This window comes from Gallus gallus, chromosome 2, assembly GCF_016699485.2.
Source record: "Gallus gallus isolate bGalGal1 chromosome 2, bGalGal1.mat.broiler.GRCg7b, whole genome shotgun sequence".
NCBI classification, from domain to species: Eukaryota; Metazoa; Chordata; class Aves; order Galliformes; family Phasianidae; genus Gallus; species Gallus gallus.
Genome location: NC_052533.1, coordinates 100670950 through 100693424, shown reverse-complemented (window position 1 = coordinate 100693424; position 22475 = coordinate 100670950). Strand labels below are relative to the sequence as shown.

The following is a 22475-nucleotide window of genomic DNA, read 5'->3' as shown; positions in this document are numbered from 1 at the left end:
TTCACGTAGTCCTACAGACCCTGCTGCTGCTGGAGCTTGGGATGGGGAGCTGGCCTTAGGTTCAACAAAAATGCAAAACAAACAATTGCTGACTGCATAGTCTCAATGGCTGTCTGAGTGACCGAGGCCGAAGCCATCAGGCTCCTGCTGCTGCTGAAGGTAACACTGTACAAACACGGCCTGCAGCAAGATAGGAGCTGCCATCACTGGCGCAGCCCAATGATGGCACCAGGCCTCCTGCACAGAGATGGGCTCTGCCTCTAAACCTCACAGGGCAATGTTGGAAGGATCACTTCAGAAAAAAAAAAAAAAAAACAGGATCCAGTGAGGACAGAGGGCCTCGTTGTGGTCTGCAGGGCTGGGGAATCTGCCACTAGCTGCCTGAAAAGGGCACGCGGCCCAGTCAGGGTGCCTGGAGCGGACTGAAATGCAAGTGAATTCCAATAGCCATCACTCCCTGCTCAGCAAATAATTTATCTTAAGTGATGGCTTAGTAGGCGTCACTTGTCTAAAAAGAGAATTTCTGAAGTAGTGTTTAAATGTATGTTATTTTTTTACCCATACAGGTTAGTTCAGAAGATGTCTTACTGGTGTGGTGACGCTCGCTGCAGGATGAAGGGCAGCATCTGTCTTATAGACAAGAGCTCCCTGACACCGAAAGATCAATGAGTTTCAAAAAGTCTTTAGACTTTGTCGGCTCTTATGGCATTCTGAGCTTAATAAAACTGGGCACGTGAGGAAAAAAAGACCCTTGGGAAGTTACTGCTTTTCTGCTTGCTCTTTGAGCTCTTGCCATCTCTTCTGAAGCAGCCGGAGCAGAAGATGCATCGTTGGATGAGTTTATTCAGCTTATTTCTGCTTATTCAAGGCAAAACCTGGAAATCTGGGATAAATCAAAGAAGATCATGGCATAGGCAGATGGCAAGGAGAGAGTACCTGCACTGGGCCAGTCTGGATGAACCACTGGGCTGCACACAGGATCGCCCATGGCATCACCACAGTCACCTCGAGCGGGACAGCAGGGCCACACATGGAAGCAGACCCTCACACCTCCCAGGTATGCACCGCCAACTTCCCACGCCCGAGTCTGCCCCACTCGAAGGGGAGCCCCGCGCCCAAGGTTCCGGGGCAGCCATCCCCACGGGGCTGCTCTCCCAGCCGGTTCCCCGGTGTTCCCCCTCGGTTAGGGGGAGCGGGGCCCCCGCTGATGGCGACCGGCGCCACGCGGGGCCGGCGGCCGTCCCTCCGCCTCGGCGCTACCGCGCTCCCCCTCGGCCCGGGAGAGGGGAGCGGCGGGGGGCGGGCGGCGAGAGGGGCCGGCCGGGTCCGGCCGGGCGGGGGTGGAGGGAGAGGCGCCGGGGCCGGAGGGGCGCGGAGCCACCGCGGAGGGCGGAAACAGGGTGGGGGGGATTTGCGTCAGTGAGGGAGCGGGCAGAGCGGCGGGGCGGGCGGACAGACGGACGGAGGGAGCCGGCGGAGAGGGACTCGCCCCATGGAGCTGTGCCCCGGGCCCGCTGCGCCCTCGGGCTGGGCGCTGCCGCTGCTCCTCGCCTTGGGCGCCGGGCTCAGCCACGCCACCCCGCACCTGCGCTACTCCCGCCCGGGCTCCCGCAGCAAGTGAGTACCCGCGGGGCAGCGCCGTGCCCGGGCGGGGTGGCCGCACAGCTTGGGGAGCCGCTGCCGGCGGCGGGGTGAGCCGAGGCGGGCTGGGCTGGGGTGCCGGGACGTGAGGGGGCCACTCGTCCCTCTACCGCTGCCCGGCGCTGACGCCTCGTGTTTCTTCTGCCCGCAGGAACTGGTGCGCGTACATCGTGAACAAGAACGTCAGCTGCTCGGTGCTGGACGGGACCGAGAGCTACGTCCAGGCCCAGTACAAGTGCGCCTGGAACGAGTTTCCCTGCCGGCCGACCCCGGTGTAAGTAGCCGAGGAGGAGGCGGCGTTGGGAGGGGAAGCGCTCAGTTGCACGAAGCCCTCCCGGAGCCGAAGCACGATCCCGGCCCCACGGAGCTGCGGTGGCCGTGCTTGGGCTACACCCCAAAGCGAGCACAGCCCAGGCAAGACCGCCGTCCTGCTCCAGCACGCCCCGAAGCCAGCGCTCTCTTTTATTGCGAACATGAGGCCGCTGGAACTAATTAAAGCCACATTGAGTCTGTTGGTGCGTTCGCTGTGCGAACTGACCGGGATGGGGGAGCTGTGCTGGCACACCGCGCCGCTCTGCCTGCCCGGGCCCGCGGGCGGTTGGAGCCCAGCACCTGCTGGCTGCACACCTGTGTGCTGCTCCGGCTGTACCGGGCTGTGTGCTGAGCACGGCGGGCCTGGGGCTGCTCTGCGCAGCTGGATCAGTGAGTAACAGCAAGGGAGAGCCAGGAGTGTGAGGCAGTGTGTTTGCGGTTCCTCCGTCAGTTGCCTGTCCAGCAAGGAGTGCAGCCAATGCAGAGGTTTGTGCGGGGTGTGATGCAAAGTTGCTCGTTTGGTTTAGTTTCATGTGATAGTGAGGAAGGGCAACAAAGCTGTGAAGGGTCTGGAGCATTATGGGGAGCGGCTGAGGGAACTGCGGTGGTTCAGTCAGGTGAAAAGGAGGCTTAGGAGTGACCTTATTGCTCTCTAGAACTTCCTTAAAAGAGGTTGTGGTGAGGTGGAGGTTGGCCTCTTCTCCCAAGTAACAGCAGTAGGACAGGAGGGAATGGGAGTTGCACCAGGGGAGGTTCAGGTTGGATATTAGGAAAAATTTCTTCTCAGAAAGAGTGACGAGGCACAGGCTGCACAGGGAGGTGGTGGAGTCACCACTGCTGGAGGTATTCATAAGAAGGGTAGATGTGGCCCGGAGGGACGTGGTTAGTGGGCATGGTGGGAATGGGCTGGTGGTTGGTCATGGTCCTGGAGGTCTTTTCCAAACTTCGTGATTCTGCGATTAACTGTGAGCACACAGCAGCCTGCAGGGTGAGCACCACATAGAGCTCAGACTGCTGTGTTGAGGCTGCGTGGTCTCGCAGGTGGAGCAGAAAGTGGGGACAGCTGCACTGCTCTGTGGCTAATCTCTAGCAAATTCCTTTCCCCAGTTCCCCCAGTGGAAGAACAGCAGTACTTGCACTCTTTCATTGGAAAACTGTATGTGATGAGTGCGCTGTGGAACTATCTCACCTTCTCCAGAAGTCACTGGGAAGACTCCCAGATTTTTGGGGGCTCAGGCTTACACTTGGACTGAGTTGATGGCAAGGATTCTTTTATGACAGATAACTTTTTTTATTTTGACGTGGGTAACTGGTTTTAATTTGACATGAGGAAGTGAGGCCATGGCTGATACTGCTTAGTGCCTGGTGCTACTGGAGTGAACTGTGTACGCTGATGGCACTGCCTTCCCGGGGCCTGGGACAATAGGTGTTGGGCATTTGGCATTTGAATGCATTGCTGTTTGTTTGTTTGCTTGTTTAGAAAAAATAGCTTTTCTCTTTTGGGATATATAAATACAAGAATTGGAGGCAAATAACAAAGGCAGCAGGCAGCCAAGTCACACTGTCTTGTGTAATTTCCCTTCTTTCTCTCTGGAGTATTGAACTGGCCACTTCAGACTTCTGATTGAGGCTGTGTAATGGAGTGTACACTCCGTTGCACAGAGTCTCAGTAGTAGAGCTGTGGAGGGGAGAGAAAGGGTTACAACTGAGCTCTGTGGACACATAAATCAGCAATTGTGGAAGTGAGGAATTTCAGAGGTGGTAAATCAGCGTTTTCTTGATCCGTCTGCTAGTAGATGATGAAGAAAAAGCGAAGGCATTGCTTCTAGCTTAGGAAATTCCTGAACCACAAACTGGTTGAACTGGTGGCAGCTTTGGCAGAAGTCAGAAGGGGAAGCCCTGCTCCAGCTGGGGACCAAACCTTCAGAAGTCACATCCCTTCCAAATTGCACTGTAGTTCTAAGAAATGGCACTGCCCGTCCTTCAGCTTTTCCTATGTATATGGAGATGGCTGTTGTCAGAGATACAATATGTGGCTAAACAGACATTGGTGCTTGCCTGCTGTGGCCCATCTCATGAGACTTTTTTGTTCTTTGAGAATGGAAGTAGATACTTAGCGTAAGCCTTTGTTTCCTGAATTTGACTTTTTGGTGAACGTAAGTGTAGTTTTATTCATACCCTGAGTGGCAAATGCTACCTAATTCCTCATTCCTAACATAAAATATTCTGAGTACTTATCGTAGCAGCAGCCAGTGAACACTGAAAGCAGCTGGAATGTCCTTGAAGCAGATCATATCAAAGTCTTGAAATTTTACTGTGTACAACACAATCTTCTCATAGGCGATGACTTATTTTTCTGCCTGTTGCCGCTATACTTGTTTTCTTAGCAGAAGAATAAGAAAATAACTAATCTAATGTGTTTGAAATACATTGTTCAAATCCTGCACACCACTGTGCACAGGAGTGACTTCCTTCAGGTGGAATTGATTGTTTAATTGATAAGGAATAGTGGTTTGAATAACAAAATATGTTTATATATGTTTGCTAGCTCAGTGCCTAGCTAGCGAGTAGAATAGGACAGGAAAGAGCTATAAAAGAAACAAAGAAATGGCTGTGAGGATTTTTCTGGAATTATTCTCTTTCTTTCCTTCATATGCGGGCGCAGAGAAGTTAAAAATTAACTAAATAGTCGAGATTCATTGGAATAAACAACAGTCCCTGTGTAGTCTCCTTCAGATACTCTTGGTTTATCTGAGACCTCATTCTGTTACAGATAGCGTGTACAGGGAGGTCCGAATCAAACAAAGAATTTGACTGTATCAAAGATGTATGGGTGCTATTGGTACTTGAGCTGGGTGGGTTTTTGGTCACTCAGTGGATTAGTTGAAGAGCCCTTCTGGTGTTCTGGTACAGCCTAGGTTATGCACAGGAAGTACTTAAATAGTTCTCTACATTTAAGGCAGTGTGAGTATTTCACTGCCTTAAACATACAGTGTGCTCCTGAGTTACAAGTGTTCTTCGTATATGGGAGTGTTAGGTGTTGCAGATATGAATTATAGTCATCACTGACTTTTTATTTCAGTACAAATAGAAAGCTCTTGTGATCAAGCCTAAAAATTATATACATGCGTGAGCCCATTGTGTCCATTCAAATATCATTTTACTCCTAAAATGTTAAGTGGAAACTCAGGAGATAATTAGATTTAATTGTTCAAGTGTTTTATAGCTATTTGGGCTCTGTAGTACGTTTCCTCACTGAACAGTTAGGGGATACTTTGGCCGATAAAGGTGTCAGGGATAAATGTGAGTTAGTGTGGCTGCCTAAGAGATAGGAAGAGAGGGAGTAGAAGGAAGAAGCAGAAGTGCCTTTTGAAGTATGTTCCCTTTGAAGTTCGGAGACTCCTGATTTATTTTACTTAAAAGTGTGACTGGTGAAGGAGAGAGAAACTTTGTTATTAATGGGTCACAGGCTTGACGGACACTCATATGAAAATATTAGTCTTTTTACGCACCAAAGCTAACTTTCATGTTTGAAATTTAGCATTGTTTCTTAAATAACTGACCTCCCCCCACTTACTGTGCTGCAAATTTCCTTTCCTAGCTTTCTCATGAGTAGCTTAGAAACTTAATTAGCTTAAAAGCAAATTATATGGTCTCTTTGACTGGATTCTGCAAACTCTTGAGGGCTGCGGATCTGCTGTAATGCCCCATGTGTGGAGGGCTGGAGGAGCAGGGAGCCTGGGCAGGGCTTTTAGGGACGTGATTAGTGGGCAGTATCAGTGGTAGGTGGGCAGTTGGACTAGATGGTCTTAGAGGTCTTTTCCAACCTTAATGATTCTCTGCTTCTGTGTTGGACATTATCTGGTCAGTGCAGCTGCTTCGGTGTGGGATGTTGTTACAGGACTGAGTGTACCTTAGATGCTCCAGCTTCTGGCCCAGCTTTCACTAGTAAAGTTTAATTGATAATAAGCCAGCCTGTGAGCTGAAACAGGGGAGTGCTTTCTGGTTTGTTGCTCCAGAACAGGCAAGCAGGACGTCCCTGCCCATGGAGAGCTGGGGAGTATGAGGCAGTAAATCAAACAGAAAAACTTAGATTGGGAGGAACCCCTGGAGGTCACGCAATCACCCCCGGGGCCCCCAGCTAACAGCAGAGCTAGCTTCAAAGTTGTCATGTTGCCCAGGGACTTGAAGAAAGGATGTTTATCAGATCCCCCAATTCAGATAACAGCCCCCATTAATTCTGCGCATGTGCATGAAGATAAGTGTGTGCTCAAGTGAATAATGAGTCAGGTCACCTGTCTGTAGCTTGTGGGGAGTGGATTTCATGATTTAGTGTGAGCCTGTTATCTCAGCACTAATGATCAACGTGTAATAAGCAAACCAATTACTCCAGTAGGTTGCACATACTTAGAACACTGCCAAGAAGGTTATAAATGAATCAATAGCTAAATTAGCAAACCTTTCCAAATCTCTCATTGAGCAATATTTTCCAACTTCTTGTATTAAGTAACCTTAAACAAGCCTGCTCCCAAAGCGAAGTTCAGTCATTGCCAAGGGGGAGACTTAAGGCAAAAAGACTGTAGTAACTTTCGAGACTGTTGCTGCTGGTTTTCTGTAATCATAAATGTCAGGATAGATGACTATACTTATTAGTTACGCTCGGCTTTAAATAGCCAGAATGCAACATTTATTAATAAAAATATGTTGAGAAGTGGAAATTTTCCTGCTGGCACACAGGATGTCAGACTTCCAGTTCGGTTCAGATGGCTCTATTGATTTATCGTTCTCTGGCAACCTCGGAGCGTCCTGGGTGGAGCACACCAGTTCTGGTCTAGGAACATGTAGTAAATCCACATGTAGTTTTCAATCCTTGGACAGTCCCAGTGTTGCTTTCTCTGAGAACGCTCGGTGGATGGAAATGAAGCGGTGTGAGAGCACTCAGCACTAGGCAGGATCAAACCTAACACATACAAGTCAGTACAGGTTCAGAGACTGTGCATGCCTCCAGCTTATAGCAGTGCTTATCTCATCGGAAGAACTTTCAGGATGCACAAGAAGTTGAGGGCTATTTCATGTTTCCCCTTGAAATATCTATAAAAGTCTTTAGGGATTTTTTTTTTTTCCTCCTTAGGTATTTTGTATGAAGCAGAATTTCTTTGTACAGGCTCCAGCTAGCTGACTGCATAGGGAGTTTAGCCTAAGGGATTGTGCATTGAAAACAGTAAGGAAACTTAAACAACTTCAGAGCATACTTCAGTTTCCTGCAGTGCTTGTTTGATAATCTTTGAGAGCCTGCTGAGCATGGTAAACTTTCCTGGCAATCTCCCTGAGCTGGAAATTGTGCATCTCTGTGCTCTCAGTGCAATGACTTTCTTCTCTGTGTATTGGACAGGGGATTTTAATTTCATACATCATTCATAGTTTGTTGCTGTAATTCAGAAAGCCACAAACTGTTCCTCAGTTCACATTAATGTAAATAATTGTACTTCTTTGTGCTCTTCTGGTTTGAGAAGTATATGACCTAGAGGTCTGGGGCCTCTTCTGTTAAGCACCAAACTGTTTCCAAAATCACAGATTGTTAATTTTTGGGAGCTGCTGACCCACTTAAGGTCTATTTTGTCATAAGTCACCCCCCGGAAAAAAAAAAAAAACAAAAGCAAAAAACAAACAAACAAACAAAAAACCCCAAAAACACCAACCAAGAAATATTTTGCACCATTAGAAAGTGAGCAGTTCCTGTTTTAGACATTGCTGATCATTATTTCTCCCCTCTTCCCACAGTTCTAAAGACATCTGGCCTCCTTCTTGCCTTCAGATCTCATCTTTCCTCTCCCCTCCAGTTCACTATGACCTGGTGTCTTGGTAAAGTATCAGCTCTTGAAGCAGGGCTGTGTTTTGTTCTGAAGGTTGTGATCCCAGCTAATGCCACAGGCTGACTCTTGCGTTCATAACAACGTTGGTTATCCATTCTATATATTCAATTTGTATCTTTTAAAATAATCTATTAACAGATGCTCACACTTAGAAATAAGCTTGTGTCTTGGGCAGTGGAAGCAGAAGGGATGCTGCTGGAGCTCTTGTTTCTTAGAGGGCTTTGTCAGAAGCAGTACTGTGCATTTGCACTTGGCCTTTGCACTGGTGTAAGGTGAGAAGCTTGGTCCCCGCTGCAGGCAGGAGGAGGTGAAGGTGTAAGCATGGGAGCTGTTGCTGCTTCCCTTCCTGTTCCGTCACTGTTGGACTTCTGCACAGTGCTGTCCTACAGAAGTTCAGTGAAACTCTTTTGGATTCCTGGGCTCTAATATCCCATTTTACTTAGTGTTTTTTTGTTTGTTTTTGTAGAGTTAAAGAATCATTAGATTTGGAAGGGACTTTTAAAGGCCATCTTGTCTAACTCCCCTGCAATGAACGGGGGCCTCTACAGCTGCATCAGGTTTTTAGTAGCTTATTGTTGGTCTATCAGCATGTGGTTGACTGGCATATGTTTATCTTGTGACAAAATAGAAGGAAGTAATCATGTAAGAAGTACAAATCCTAAGAACAAAGCTGTGCTTTAAACATTGCCATGGAGTATGGCTAGAAGTTCCTTAAATGCATCCTATGTATTTGTTTCTCTGCTCATAGAAGATGCTGCCTGACTGGCTTTCAGAGGTAATAATTCAGTAACATGAGGAATATTAAAATCTACACCTCAAACTTAGTTTTTGGTCATTTTGTAGTGGAGTTTAGTGGTCAGCTTATTAAAAATGAAATCCTTGGTGACTGACGTGTATACCAATCTCTGTCTCTCCATGCGTGTATACACGCATACCTCACTGTGAGACCTATCTCACTAAAAGACCTGCTGTCTTTTGCCTCTCTTATGTTTTTAAAAAAAAAAAAAAGTTTTCTGGTAAAATTATTTTGGATACGTTGAATCATTGTTCAGCACTAAAGAGAACCACGTGAGGGATTAGGTTGTAGTGAGCTGATTTTGGCAGAGTGATTCTCTGTTCCTTCCCTGTCACCAGTAGATGATGGGACAGTATTCTTTAGGGGTAGAAGAAAGCAACATTTGTCTATCTGTCCTAAAGTGCTGACATGCTGGGAATAGAGTAGGAGGGAGGGATCCAGGTCACCTGTATCACATTCCAGCCTGCTCACAGTTTCTTCCAGACTTGAGGCAAACTCTGTTCCCATTGTGTTTCTCACGTGGTGTGTAGGGACAGAGACTTCACTCACAGGTCTTACATAAAGACCTGACCATGGTCTTTGGGGAGCTTTGGCTGAGATGGCTACGGCTGAGCCAGGCACTGGGCTAGTGGAAAAGGCTCCAACCTCAGCTCCTGAAAACACCTGTCTGATCATTCTTTACAGCAATCTTGGAAAGCAAAACTGACCGCTGAAGGAAGAGAACAGTGGTAAAGATGAGACTTTCATAAGTCTGTCAGAAGTAACTTAGTGTCTCTAAATGCCAGATCAAAATCAATAACCGTTTTTGGGTTTACTGGGATTCATTTTAAATAGGTTTTCATCACCTAGACTTTTAAGTTAATCTGCTCCTGTCAAAACATCTTTTCACCAGTTGCTCTAAACGCCTTAGGACAAATTCCAAGTAAAGACTTATTTTTCTTAAATTAAGCTCATCTGTGGGCTAGGGCTGAAGATAGCTGCCACTGCTGCTGTGTAGTATCAAGATTATAAACGAGCAAAATGCAGAGATGGGATTCAGCTTGCCCTAACTTCACTTCTTTGCCCTATAGAGGTATACATGTGAGTATGGAAATTTAGATATCTGTAGTCATGGTGACTCAAGCGCAGGTCAGTAGTGTCCAGGATGCTGCTTGGTTAATCAGATGGAAATAGGACTTCAGGATGAGATGCTGTTAGTGACAGTGACTAAACATCTGCTTGGTTTCACTGCAACTGGAATTTCTGCCACCATTCGTAGAGGCTACAAATAGATCTAGACTGTTGGGAAATAGAAAAGGTGGGGTTAACTAACACTTAGCTCAGTAGCTGTATGGGAGGAATGGACAACTTAGGTATATTTTCAGCAGAAGCCCTTTGAGCCTGCAAAATAAAAAAATACTTTTTCAAAACGTGATTGCATTTAATTTTATCTTACAGGTAAGTGATCTGTGAGAAAAAGTTCTGTGTGCTACTCCAGCACTCTCATTAAAGTATATTGGAGATTTGGATGACTGGGACATGCCAGAGCATACTGCATCATTTAGAAAGAGCAGATCTACATTCAGTAAAAGCATTAGGTAGTGAAGATTCGCTATCTTATATTCAATAAGACCATGATTTGCAGGCCGCTGAAGTTATGGGACCTGTTCCAATGGCTACAGAATTTTGGACTGACCTTGAAGTTTTGTGCTCAGAATAAACATTTTATACACTGCTTATGTAGAAACATGCTGATTCTGCAGTCCCTTCCTCACAGTGAGGATGTGGTGGCAGTTATCTCCTTGCATTTCCCTAAAGGTTGAATGTTAATATCTAGTTACAGAACTGAGCCATATGTTTTCCCACCAATTTCGTCCAAATGTTTCTGATTTGTTTTATCGCTGTTAGGTGACATTCCAAATATCAGTGCTAACTGCTTCCTTCTGTGGTTTAGCACCATGAGAAAATTATAGCTCATTCCATAGTCGAAATGTCTAGCTTTTGAAGCAAACATGTATTTTTAATTAAAGCGTTTTCCTAAGAAAAATACTTTTCTCTCGAAGAGGAAGAGATGTTGAACATTATTGTCACACTGTACGACTTCAGTTCAACTATGAAATATTTAGTTATTAAAAATGGAGGTGTACATTGCTGTTCTGAATGTGTTAGAATCATAGAATGGCTTGGGTTGGAAGGGACCTCAAGGATCATCAAGCTCCAACCCCTCTGCTGCAGGCAGGGCCACCAACCTCCACATTTAATACTAGACCAGGCTGCCTTATTTGATCACCATGTTGAATTCACGGTGAAGGTAGTAGGCATTGGTAGCTAAAACCCTGTTACGGGAAGACTCCTAAAAATCCAGCTGTTCTTATTTTCTTTCTTGCAAGGAAAAATTAGACTGTTGAAGTCACTCCCTGTTCATGCTTTCTAAAAGAATGACCTCATTAATTTCATTTTACTTAATTCAACAAAAGGTTATGATCATCATCTTTAGCTGAGAGTCCTCATGGGTGGGTTATTGAGGTATGATAAATGCTGGTGGTACAAGTTTTAATCACATAAGAAAAAAGTTACTATCCGTGAGACACTTGTAAAAATAACTGTGGCTATTAACGCTTACTTGAATAGCAGAAATCAACTGGAGGAAGACTTAATGTGGTATTATCTTTTTAATTATGTTCCAACGTTTGCAGGCATGAAAGTGGAGCAGAAGTTCTTTAAGAGACTTAAGGAACTTTTCTGAATCTATTTGACTAAATGGTTTCCTTGCGTAACTGTGTAGAGATTCACATCTACGAGATAAAATATGGGTATAAAATACTGTTAAAAGCTGCCCGGTTGTGTAGAGAAGCAACATTATAATGACATTGTCTCTTTTCCTACTCTCAGTATATTTTGTATGTCCTGATGTGAATGTAAGTGAGCAACTTGATTGAAAGTACTGCATATATAAGTACAGACTTATTCAGTAGCTCCCAATCCTATGTCGTTAATTAAGTAGAACTGCAGATTATTTTTTGGATGTGCTCTCTGCCAGAAAGTTACGTTTTTCTTTGTTTTGTCAGAACTGTTTCCAAGGATATAATTGTGTTTGGTGCTGTTAGAATGTTAAATCCTGGCAAAGCCCTGGAAGTCTGCGGCTCCCCCATTGAAATCTACTCTGTGAGCAAAGTTCTGGCTTTAAAAACCTCTTTTAAAAGGTTGCATAATTTGCCCATATGAAAAATATTAAGCATGATTCCTTTAGATTTTTTCTGTGTTCTTCTTTTGTATGTGATAGCGTCTTGCAATTTACTGTTAGCTGAATGCTGAAGTCATATGAAGGTGTCTGCATTGATGAACATGACTGTAGAGGAAGAATGCATAAACTTGTCTGAGCTATGATTGAGGTGGCAGAAATGGTACAAGGAAAACTGTATAATTAGAGTAATCAAATGTGTATTTTGCACTAAAGTTGTTCTTATTCCTTTTACAGAACTGCTTTTAGCTACATTCTGTACAGAAAGAAATAGGGAAATGTAACTTGGTGGTGTCTGAAGACAGTCAAAATAGTTGGATTTGCAGGAGGGATTTTGGCCCTGGAAGTATAGGAAGGAACACACACAAAGCTGTGAGCAGTTAAGTGTTTTATGAAAATCAGAGAAAAGTATGTACTACCATTTCCGGCATATGAAAATTGATCTGGAAGTTCGAGTTTGTACTTCAGTAATGTGGTGCTTGTGAGAGAGATGGTAATGACTCTTCAACCACTTCAAACCCCTAAAACGCCTGGCTAATCCTGACACTTCTCTGCCTATAGAAGCTACTTCAAAGGCAAGGAGTCGTACCCAAATTCCTTACGTGAGATGTGGTTTAACATTCAGATAAGCAAGAAGGAAAAGGAAGTTCATGGGTGGCTGGAATGTTGTCCTTTCCAGCAGTGCCCTCTACACCGCACTCATCTATTTAATTTTTAAGCACTTGACCTTGGGATGTCTGCACTTTACATTTGTAAACAGCATTCAGCAGACGTTTTCATGAACACAGTAAAAGAAATTATGAGCTTGAGCCAAGCCCGCAGCTGTTTCATGTATGCTATTGCAAAGGTAAAAAAAAAAAAAAATGGAAACCCACTTGGAGTTAATGTTCACCAAGTCAGAATCAGAAAACCTGATAACCGCAGCAGACCACCGCAGCGGGGAGTGGCTGACAGACAGATTTACAACCAGACCCACCCTTGCCTTTCTGTTAAGAGAAAAGAGAATCCAGAATGACTTGTTAACCTGACTACTGTTTGGCCCCAAAATAGTTGGGAAAAGATGACATTGTCTCTAGTCAAAGTAACTTTTTGCCCTTCAAAGAGAGGTTTTAGGGTAGATAATGGCAGAACAAGGTTTTAATGGTTTTAAGTTGAAGGAAGGAAGAGTTAGGTTGGATGTCAGGGGGAAGTTCTTTACTATGAGAGTGGTGAGGTGCTGGCAGAGGCTGCCCAGAGAAGTGGTGGATGCTCCATCCCTGGAGGTGTTCAGGGCCAGGTTGGATGGAGCCCTGGGCAGCCTGGTCTAGTATTAGATACGGAGGTTGGTGGCCCTGCCTGCGGCGAGGTGGTTGGAGCTTCATGATCCTTGAGGTCCCTTCCAACCCAAGCCATTCTATGGTGCTATAATTACAGATGAAGTGGTAACACAAAAGAGCACCGAGTATTTCCTCTGTGCAAAAATTAGAATATATTGTTGCAGAACTGGGGAAGAAACAAATTAGTAGTTAACACTTTGAACTTCCCCACTCCAAATTTGCAAAGCAGCTCACCAAAACACACACAGCAAATGGCTATCACGTGTAGGATGTATTAAAATTATGACTGTGAAGTGGGAGATGCTGCATAAATATACATATATTAAAGAAATACATATGTATGTATGTATATATAAATTATTTGCAAACATGGCAGAAGAAGCCATGGAGATTAACAGTTAAACTCTGTGACATTCAATAGAAACTGCCTCACAGTTGGTGCAAGATTTAATACTTTCCATCTGGCAGCTTTTTTTCTGATTACTTTCAAACAAAAGGGGAGTTTGCATACGAATACAGGAAAACATTTAATGAAACATGGAGTTGATTCTTTGTGATAGCACAGCTGTTTCTGGTGCCCGTTGTGCACTGTATTCTCTGTGTCCCAAAAGACACCCTGTATGAATGAAATCTGTTGTAGAGCTTTTGTTGAGTCCTTTGCTGCTGCCCTTTGTTTCTTGTGCGGGTATTACTGCCCTAGGGGCACCTCAGTTGGGAAGCACGTCTGTCTTTAATGGAAGCAAACTGTTGTCCTAATGTGAAATAATCTACAAAAAAAAAAAAAAAAAAAAAAAAAAAAAAAAAAAAAAAAGACCTAAAAGCTGTAGTAGAGAAGGCACTGTAAAATAAGTTTTATTCACAGAAAGGAATTGACATGAGAAATTGGGATAACTTTTTGTTTATAGTGAAGAATGTGTTCCAGGCCTATCACCTTAAAGAAGTCAGGTGATGAACTCCAGTTTTATTTATTTTCCTCATTCAGTCCGTAACTGTTTCATATTCTTTCTTTATTCCATATTTTCTTTTCTCAATCCAAAATGAGCTATTCCTTAAGGTGATGCAGTTTTTATAAAATAAAACAGCTTCTGAAACTTGGCCTGGGGGGGATTCCATATTATATGTGCATAGGGAAAGTTGTGGAAAAAGTCTTGGTTAAAGAAAGTTGTACAGTTAGGAGCAGTTTGCTATTTAATAACTTTTGAGCAAGTAGTTCGGGAACCTTGAAGTTGTATGCACGTAATGTGCAGAGGTTTGTCTGCAAGACCCTCTTGAGCTGAAGTGGGACAGTGAAGTAAGGAGGAGTTACTTCTTTCACTGGTCCTTGCCTTTCTTATGGTTCCTTCTTTCATGTCCTTATCTGACTCATGCTTTCAGTGTTTTGTCTTTTCCTGGAATAGACTTCCTGGCTTTAACTGCTCTGTACATACAGATTATAAGGAATGTTTAAGCGGCGACTACGGAGAGACAAAGCAGGCAGAAACATTTTGTGATGTCAGGTTACTGCCAGAGGAGCCTCATGGGTGGGTTTGTGATGACAAGTAGTTAGAAGAGAAAAGTTTTGAATTTATAGAGCAATACATATGCTGGCAGTCACCGTTACTCTCAGCAGTGTCTGGTGGATGACCCTTCCCTTCCCCCAGCACATTATCCCTCTTGCTCTGGCCATGCTTGCTCTCCCTGAAGTGGCCTTGGTTAAGTGCAGGTATCTTTAAAGCCTGGACAAAAACATTTGTTCATTTGGTGTTCCAAGAAGAAAATGAAGTGCATATGACATGAATTTAAAGGGAAAACAGTCTTAATTTTAGGTTTGATCCAAATAACAGATTAGGTTACAAATAATTTAAAATACTCTCTGTTTTGGCAGATACCGAACAAGTTTCAGACCTCGGTACACGGTTGCATATAAGACCGTGACAGAGCTAGAATGGAGATGCTGTCCCGGGTACAAAGGTGAAGACTGCAGAGAAGGGCCATCAGAACAGCCCAGGGCAGCTCGTCGGCCCACAACACCAGCAAAAGCTATTGTGAAGAAAGGCTTGGGTAACTTTTTCTTTGAGTTTTGGTATGCATGATCATGGCTGGTTTCTTACTTTGTCTTTTTATGTATAATAATCATTATGGTTTTGATTAAACCCAACTACTGGCAGGTACAGGATCCAAATGGAAGATACTGTGTGGTGGGAAAATAATAGCCAGGCAACAGTAATCTTAATACAGAGAATTTCCTGAAGAATAATGGAGGGATGGGTGTGGAACACTGGCCATAAATGCCAACTGTCTGCTCATGATTCAGGAAAATATTAAGGTCTTTTTTTTTTCTAGGAGTATGAAGTGATTTTTTGTTTGTTTGTTTCTTCAGTCTTTGAGAAGAAAGATATATTTGAGAGGAGCTGTTATTAAAACAAAAAAGAACGTACTAATTTTAATACTAGGTAATTCTTCCTAGCAGTTTTGCAGTGCTTTGTTTGTTCAAGGGCTTGAGCAGATTTTACAGATTCATATTAGATTACTTGCCTTAATACTTACGGGTAAGGGAATGATAAGTCTCAAATGCTGAAAAAATACCTTAAAGAATGAACAATGTTTGTATAAGATACTATATTCTTAAAGGGTAAGAAGAGTGCTCTTACTGTAGTATTATGCCTTTCACCATTAAGAAAAGATGATGAGAAGATGTTTCCTTCCAAAGGGCTTTTTCACAGCATCATAGGAGATTAATGTCATGTATAAGCGCTTAGATTTCCAGTGGCGTTTTTGATGTAGTTGAATGAAATGGTTTGAATACACGGCTTTAAACTATTCCTATAGATTATATACATTCTTTAAAAGTAAGGCTTTTAAATATTTTAGTAACCTGCCTAAAATATTACTTCCAAAAGTTGATAATAGAACACAGCAATCTCTTTAGTACCTTGTATGCTGTTTATATAGAGAGATTTTCTTTCTGCTCCTACCAAAAAACAAACAAACAAACAAAAAAACCAAAAACTGTGTTTAAATGAAAACATATACCAGTGTATATGCAATAGCTATGCTCCATATGTTTGCACTTCTTCATTATTAAATGGGCCACCATGCCAGTCTTGAATCTCCTTTGTGCTGTCTTTAAGCTGAAATCCAGTTTAAAACTAAGAATAAGTCCAAACTCGTGGCTTTCAGAACCTATCTTAATGTTGTCTTACATTATAGCTTGGAACCAGTGCTAGAATTCTTTAGTCTGAAGATTTAATTGTTTACAACTCTTGAGCACAATACAGACACAATTTGACAGGGCACTTTTCTTATTCTTAGCTGTTTACTTGTCATCTGAAAGAACTCTTCTGATGCTAAGAATTCATGTATCTGTTTTCTACATTAAAGTATATTTTCTCCTTCGCTTCTGCTTCTTAACTTCATTTTACTTGTACTTGTTCTTGTTATAGAATTGCCTTAACTGTGCAAAGGTCTTTGAATTTTCAATTATTTGAAGGATATCGTGCAAAATCAGAATTGGGACTATGCATGATATGGTTATAGAGTTTGCCCCTTTGTGCAAAATGGCAAAGGAGTATGTAGATAAAGTCTACTTGTACTTTTTTCACTGAAAGAGTGTAGTGCTAGTGTAGTGCTAGTGTTACTTTAATCTAGTGATTTTGGATATGCAAAGATTTATGCTTCTATACATGTTTTTATTTACTATTTAGATATGTATTGGGTTAGAGTTGCATATTTTTGAAGTGAGTGTGATAACAAGAGTGCTGAACTCTATCCAGTATATGCGTTTGAGCTCAAGCCCAGCAAAATACTGGAGCACAAGTATTTTGTGCATATTCACGCACATAAGTTGTTGCTACTCAAATCTTCAATGGAAATTCAAGAGCAGCACACGCTAAGTTATTGTTACAAAGGATACCATTGTTCTAAGACAATTGTGCCTCGACATATATAAATCTGTACTGGTTTATTAGTGATTTTCTGCTTGCTAATTTATTTAACAAATAGTATCGTGGCAGGAATGGGTCAATGTTCTAAAACTTCTAGTTTGAAATTATTTGGTAAGATTTTAATAATAAACTACTGAAAGAACAGATAGGAAAAGGAGTAAACGTGTATTTTAGATCATTATTTGGATTTCAGCAAAAGTACGATCGTTTTCAGTTGACTGAAACAGACACCACTAGGAATACTTATATACAGACTTTGTCTGTTATTTCTTTGAAACAGATGCTGAACCAACAGAAGTGCCAGAACCTCCACCACATGAGAAGAAAATGCAGTTTTTTGAGGAAGAATTGTTTAGACTTACACGATCGGTGATAGATCTTCAGTCCTCCCTGGCACGTGTGAACGAAAACCTAAAGCTGACTGTTCAAGAAGATGCCAGTAAGATGTTGGTCACTTGGCTGAACAACCTTTATGATCGCCCGGAGCCTGATAGCGCAGTTAGTGGTGAAACAGACAGTATTCATCTGCCTGGACTCCTCAGCAATAAAGATCAGAAAGACCCTTTTCTTGATTTTGAAGTGGAAGATCTAAAGTCTGAGCTAGCTGAGGTCAAAGAGGCCTTGAAGAACAGGAATGATAAGCTAGAGGAACTGAATGGTAAAGTAAAAGGCTATGAAGGACAATTAAAGCAACTGCAGGAGGCAGCACAGGGACCTACAATAACAATGCCTAGTGACAATATATATCGGGAATATATAGACTCAAAATTTGAGTCCCTCAGACAGGAATTACTGGAAGGATTTGAAAAGAAAATGGCAGATCTGAAGAACTCTTGTGAATACAAACTACAGGATATCCAGCAGCAGTGTGATGACAATGAAAATAACTGTTTAGGTATAATAGATGTTATAAAAGGCAAAGAAAATGACTTGAAGAAAGAAATAAATTCTCTCCGTACACAAATTCCATCAAACCATTCCTGTTGTTGCAAAGAGGGTGAGAGAAATGACTTGAACCAGCAGATAAAAGATTTAGATAAGAAGCTTGACAGAGTCGTGGAAGCACACAGGATCTTGAATGTGAGAATAGATAATGAAATCAGTCATTTGTCAACTCCAGATTTGGAAGACATGTTTGGTGAGAGGCTGGAGGAGCTAGATGCAAGGATGAACATCACTGAACGAAATGCTGAAGAGCACTGCTTTTACATTGAGGAAACTCTCCGAAACACTATAGCTGTTGAGGCAGATGAACTGAGGGACTTGTTTGACCAAAAGCTACGGGCATTAGAAGATAGGCTAGGTGGCACTATTTTAGAGATGGCTAATACCACAGACCCAGATGGAATGTACATGAATCCTGTGCCTATCATGCCCGGTGACACTGGGTTTGCAAACGAGCAATTCACAGCAGAGATGAATCTCATGAAGAACAAACTGCTGTCCCTTGAACGCCTCTGTGGACAGAAATGTCAGTCTGCACCACAAGGTACGGAGGACCTTCAGAAAGAGCTAGAAAATTGTAATAACAATTACAGTCACTTGCTTATGAAAACAGAGAACAACTCTGCTCTTCTGCAGTTTTTAAATAGCTCTCTTAATGAGAAAATTAACTTAATTAAGGGTAACCAGCGTGACAACCAGAAAATACAGAGAGATTTGCGTGTACTCCGGTATAGTCTAAATGTCATGGATAAAGATGTGAAGAATATTCAAGATGGCTTGAATAGTTGCAAGGAGCAACTTCTGGGAGTCAACTCTACCTGTAGAAAAACACAAAGAGGTGTCTACCGAAAAATTGATCAAATGCAGAAGACATTTGCAAATCAAACCATTCATCCTAGTGATAATTGCTGCAGTGATGTGAGAGAGAGACTAGAACAATTAAATGACCAAATCCTGAATGACCGTGGCAAGTGTAAAGAAAAGACCCATGGTATGCAGGATGGTGTTTCAGATGTTGAGAGCAGAGTCTCGCGTGTTGAAAAAGTTTGTGGCAAGCTGGACTCTGTCTCAGGTAGCTTGCAGAAGATAAAAGAAGGTCTAGATAAGCACGTGAGCAGCTTATGGAACTGCATACGTGAAATGAATGGAACTATATCATCTCATTCCAAAGATATTTCTGGCCTCAAAAATTCTGTCCAGCGGTTTTATAGTCAGATCTCTAAAATCACCACAGACATGGAAGGCATGCTGAAATCGCAGTCTGACACAAGTAAGTTTTCCTGCTTTTTTAATGCTGTTTTATTTGCTTTTAACAGGCCTTCTTTTCTGAATCATATATAGAGTAACTAAACAAAGGAGCAAAAAATTAATATTACACTGTTACTGCTTTGTTTTTACAACTACGATTTCGACTCTTTGCTTTTGTACACCATAGAGAATTTGACTGCTTTTTAAAGGCATTCTTAATAAAAAAAATTACCATGTGCCTTCATGTTTACTTTAAGCCAGAATAAAGGGAGAAGAAAAAAGTAATATTTTTAGATAGTGAATTTAAAATGAGTTCTAGTTACTAATTGTCTGTGGGTGTTATTCCAGTTAATTTTATTCAGCTTTATTTTTTGTATGTGTGTATATATGAGATTATGCGTGAGAATTCCCCCAGTTTATTCCTCAAGGGGAATTTAAGGGTAAGTTGAGAAAACTGAAGACAAAGGAATTTAAATTTATGATAAGAAAGATTCCCTGTAAGTTTTTTCCACAGCATGTGTTAATAATTATAACTCAGCATCAACTCTTTCATATACAGCTTTCACAAACAAACTCTGGCATATTTGGATGTGGCAGTTTAACACTTCGTAGCCCTGCCAGTAGTTTGCATTCCCACAGTGTAGTTGGCAAGTTGGTAATGTACTTACATCACCACTGGCATTGTTTTCATATCTTAGACACTCCTTTTAGTTGTCCAGCGTATTAGCTTAATGTACCTTCCTGGTGAGTTTCAAGTTAGCGTTCAGAGTGGTTGAGAAGCAGAGGCATGTCCTCTTTGGTTCATAGTACCATGAAATGGTGACTTCTGCATGTCGGTGAACCTTGCCATGATGGTTTAGAGACCTTGCCAAATGCCAGTCACTCCCCTCTGCAGGTCTTGCCTAAAATTTCAGCAGTGTTTTTTGAAAGAGTCAAAGTTTACCAAAAGAAGTTGGCTTCCTGTTTCTGTTTCCACGAGGAAAAAAAAAAAAACATAGGAAGTTCAGACTGTTCTGAAATTTCACTTTTCAGTTAGTCGTGTGGTGCGGGAGATGCTTCTCCTTTTAATTCGGTGTACATCTGAGGTAAATTTGACACAAGGCAAATTACTGTGTCAAAATTGAGAAAGACGTGCATGTTTGGGACCATCCAGTCCTGCTGGAGTATTAATTCTGGGATGCAGTTGATGCCTTCAGGGGGCAGAATGCATTCAGGTGGTGAGAGAGCAGTAGGAAAGAGGCAAATTTCTGTGCCTGGACCTCAATCTGAAGAAAAGGTGCTGAAAGAAAACCTCATAGGTTGTTGGAGCTGGTGGTGGTAGGGAAAGATCTGATGCATAACTGAGAGCGTGCTTGTGTGCATGGAAAAGTTTCTTCGGGAAAGATCTGAAGTAATTTCTGTGGGGAAGAATGCTTCTCCCACCCCCAGGCAAAGACTTGAAAGCTTGTGCTAGATGTGTTTGTTTTGAGTGTTTGATTAAGACCAAATGCATTGCAGTACTTAACACAAAATTCCTTTTGAGGTGAGAAGCTCTTGTATTAAGTACTAATTATTATTATTTTTTTAATTCTCTTCCACTAAAGGCAGAAGTGAGGAGGAATAGAAGAGGTCCATAATTCTTGGATATTCATAGTAAAATCTTGTCTCAACCTCTATTACAGCATTATAAGGCATTAAAAAGCCTAAGCTTAACTGGGCTGCCATAGCATAATTCATTTTCAGAGCAGAGCTTTTCTCTGCGTCCACCACTGGGTTTTAAGCATCCAGGGAGAAGCCCAGCTGTTATAGCTGGGAAGTATGAGTAAGCTGGGTGGCTGGTTCTGCTTCAGGCTGCCGCTGGCCTCTCAAGGGTTTATCTATCGATCCTTGAATGTTTCCAATTAAAATAATACTGTCTAGCACAGCAGTCTGGGTAAATTTTGATAATTGGAGATCCAGAAAGATTTTGGCAAAAGAGCCTTCTTGGGAAGCAGTTTGGGAGTCCCGTTATGGGAGCTGGGCGCAGCTTTAACAGTTTTTACTTTCATGGTCAGTGTGACTGCAGGATCCTTTCTGATATCTATGCTAGTTGGAAAGAAGGTTTTCAGTTCTGGCTGGCTAAATTTCTTCTGTGCTGTTTGCCAATGTATCGTAGCATTCAAGTGATATCATTCTACTTCAGAAGGACCAGAACAGAAACAACTCATTTCCACCCTCAACAACTGTATTAGTAAGGTAACGATACATCAGAAGGAATGCAACTTCAACTCTTATCACTGAATTTAAGAGTGTTACTGTATTTTCTTCAGATTTTTTTTATTCAGATGTTTTGAATTCAGAGCCCAAACTAAGATACCGTGTTAGAGAATGGCTGCACATGACAGCGCATAGAGACCCAGAGGCCAGAAGCATATGGTATTAGTTTGGATTTCTGGTGTAGATCACATAACTTTGTTCTGTTAGCATTAAACAGGGTGATGGCAGGTGGTGGTCCACTCCAAGCACATAAATGACTGTATATGATGTATTTGCCAAGGTAATGCAATCCAGCCATGGTTTGTCCAAAATAAAATGGTTGCTCCCCCCAGCTCCTCCTCTTATACTATAAGTCTTTGCAGAAGAGTTTCTCATTGTGGTCTATGCCTCTCTGCAGACACGATTGCTCTTCAAATGTTGTGAAACTAAAAGTGGTGTTAAAGTCAGTGGTTTCTTTTTTGCTGCTGGCTTTTCATACAGATTCATGAAACTTTTTGGTAGAAGTATAGTGTTATAGCCAGCTGCTTGTAGTTTGCTTTGGTTACCATTGTTTGACCTGAACTGCAATTCCTCTGATGATTGTTTCTTTAGAAGAGTTTGAAAAATAACAGCTAAATATCATCTGCTGAACTTACAGTCTAAGAAACAGACTGTATGCTCTGCATTACGTCAGTGAGGGACAACATTAACTGTTAGCGTTGTATCACAAATGAAGATCATAGAATCACAGAATGGTTTGGGTCGGAAGGGACCTCAAAACCTACCCAGTCCCACCCCATGCCATGGGCAGGGCTGCCACCCAGCAGCTCAGCTGCCCAGGACCCCATCCAACCTGGCCTTGAGCGCCTCCAGAGATGGGGCACCACAGCTTCTCTGGGCAGCTGTGCCAGCGCCTCACCGCACTCTGAGTAAACAATCCCTTCCTAGCATATAACCTAAATCTCCCCTCTTTTAGTTTAAATCCAG

At 42.6% G+C, this 22475-nt stretch overlaps 1 protein-coding gene across 2 annotated transcripts in view; it reads left to right on the top strand.

The window, feature by feature from the left end:
- Positions 1–1454: 1454 nt before the first annotated feature.
- The window catches only part of EMILIN2 (elastin microfibril interfacer 2), a 34056-nt gene continuing 13035 nt past the window's right edge, over positions 1455–22475 (top strand). The window contains exons 1-4 of one of the 2 annotated variants that reach the window (XM_015277950.4): positions 1455–1617; positions 1793–1915; positions 15023–15198; positions 17362–19296. In XM_015277950.4, coding sequence (XP_015133436.3) covers positions 1493–1617; positions 1793–1915; positions 15023–15198; positions 17362–19296 — 2359 coding nt within the window. In that variant the 5' untranslated portion in view covers positions 1455–1492. Of the gene's footprint in view, positions 1618–1792; positions 2440–15022; positions 15199–17361; positions 19297–22475 lie in introns of those variants that run through there. The other variant, XM_046934638.1, reaches the window with a different exon arrangement.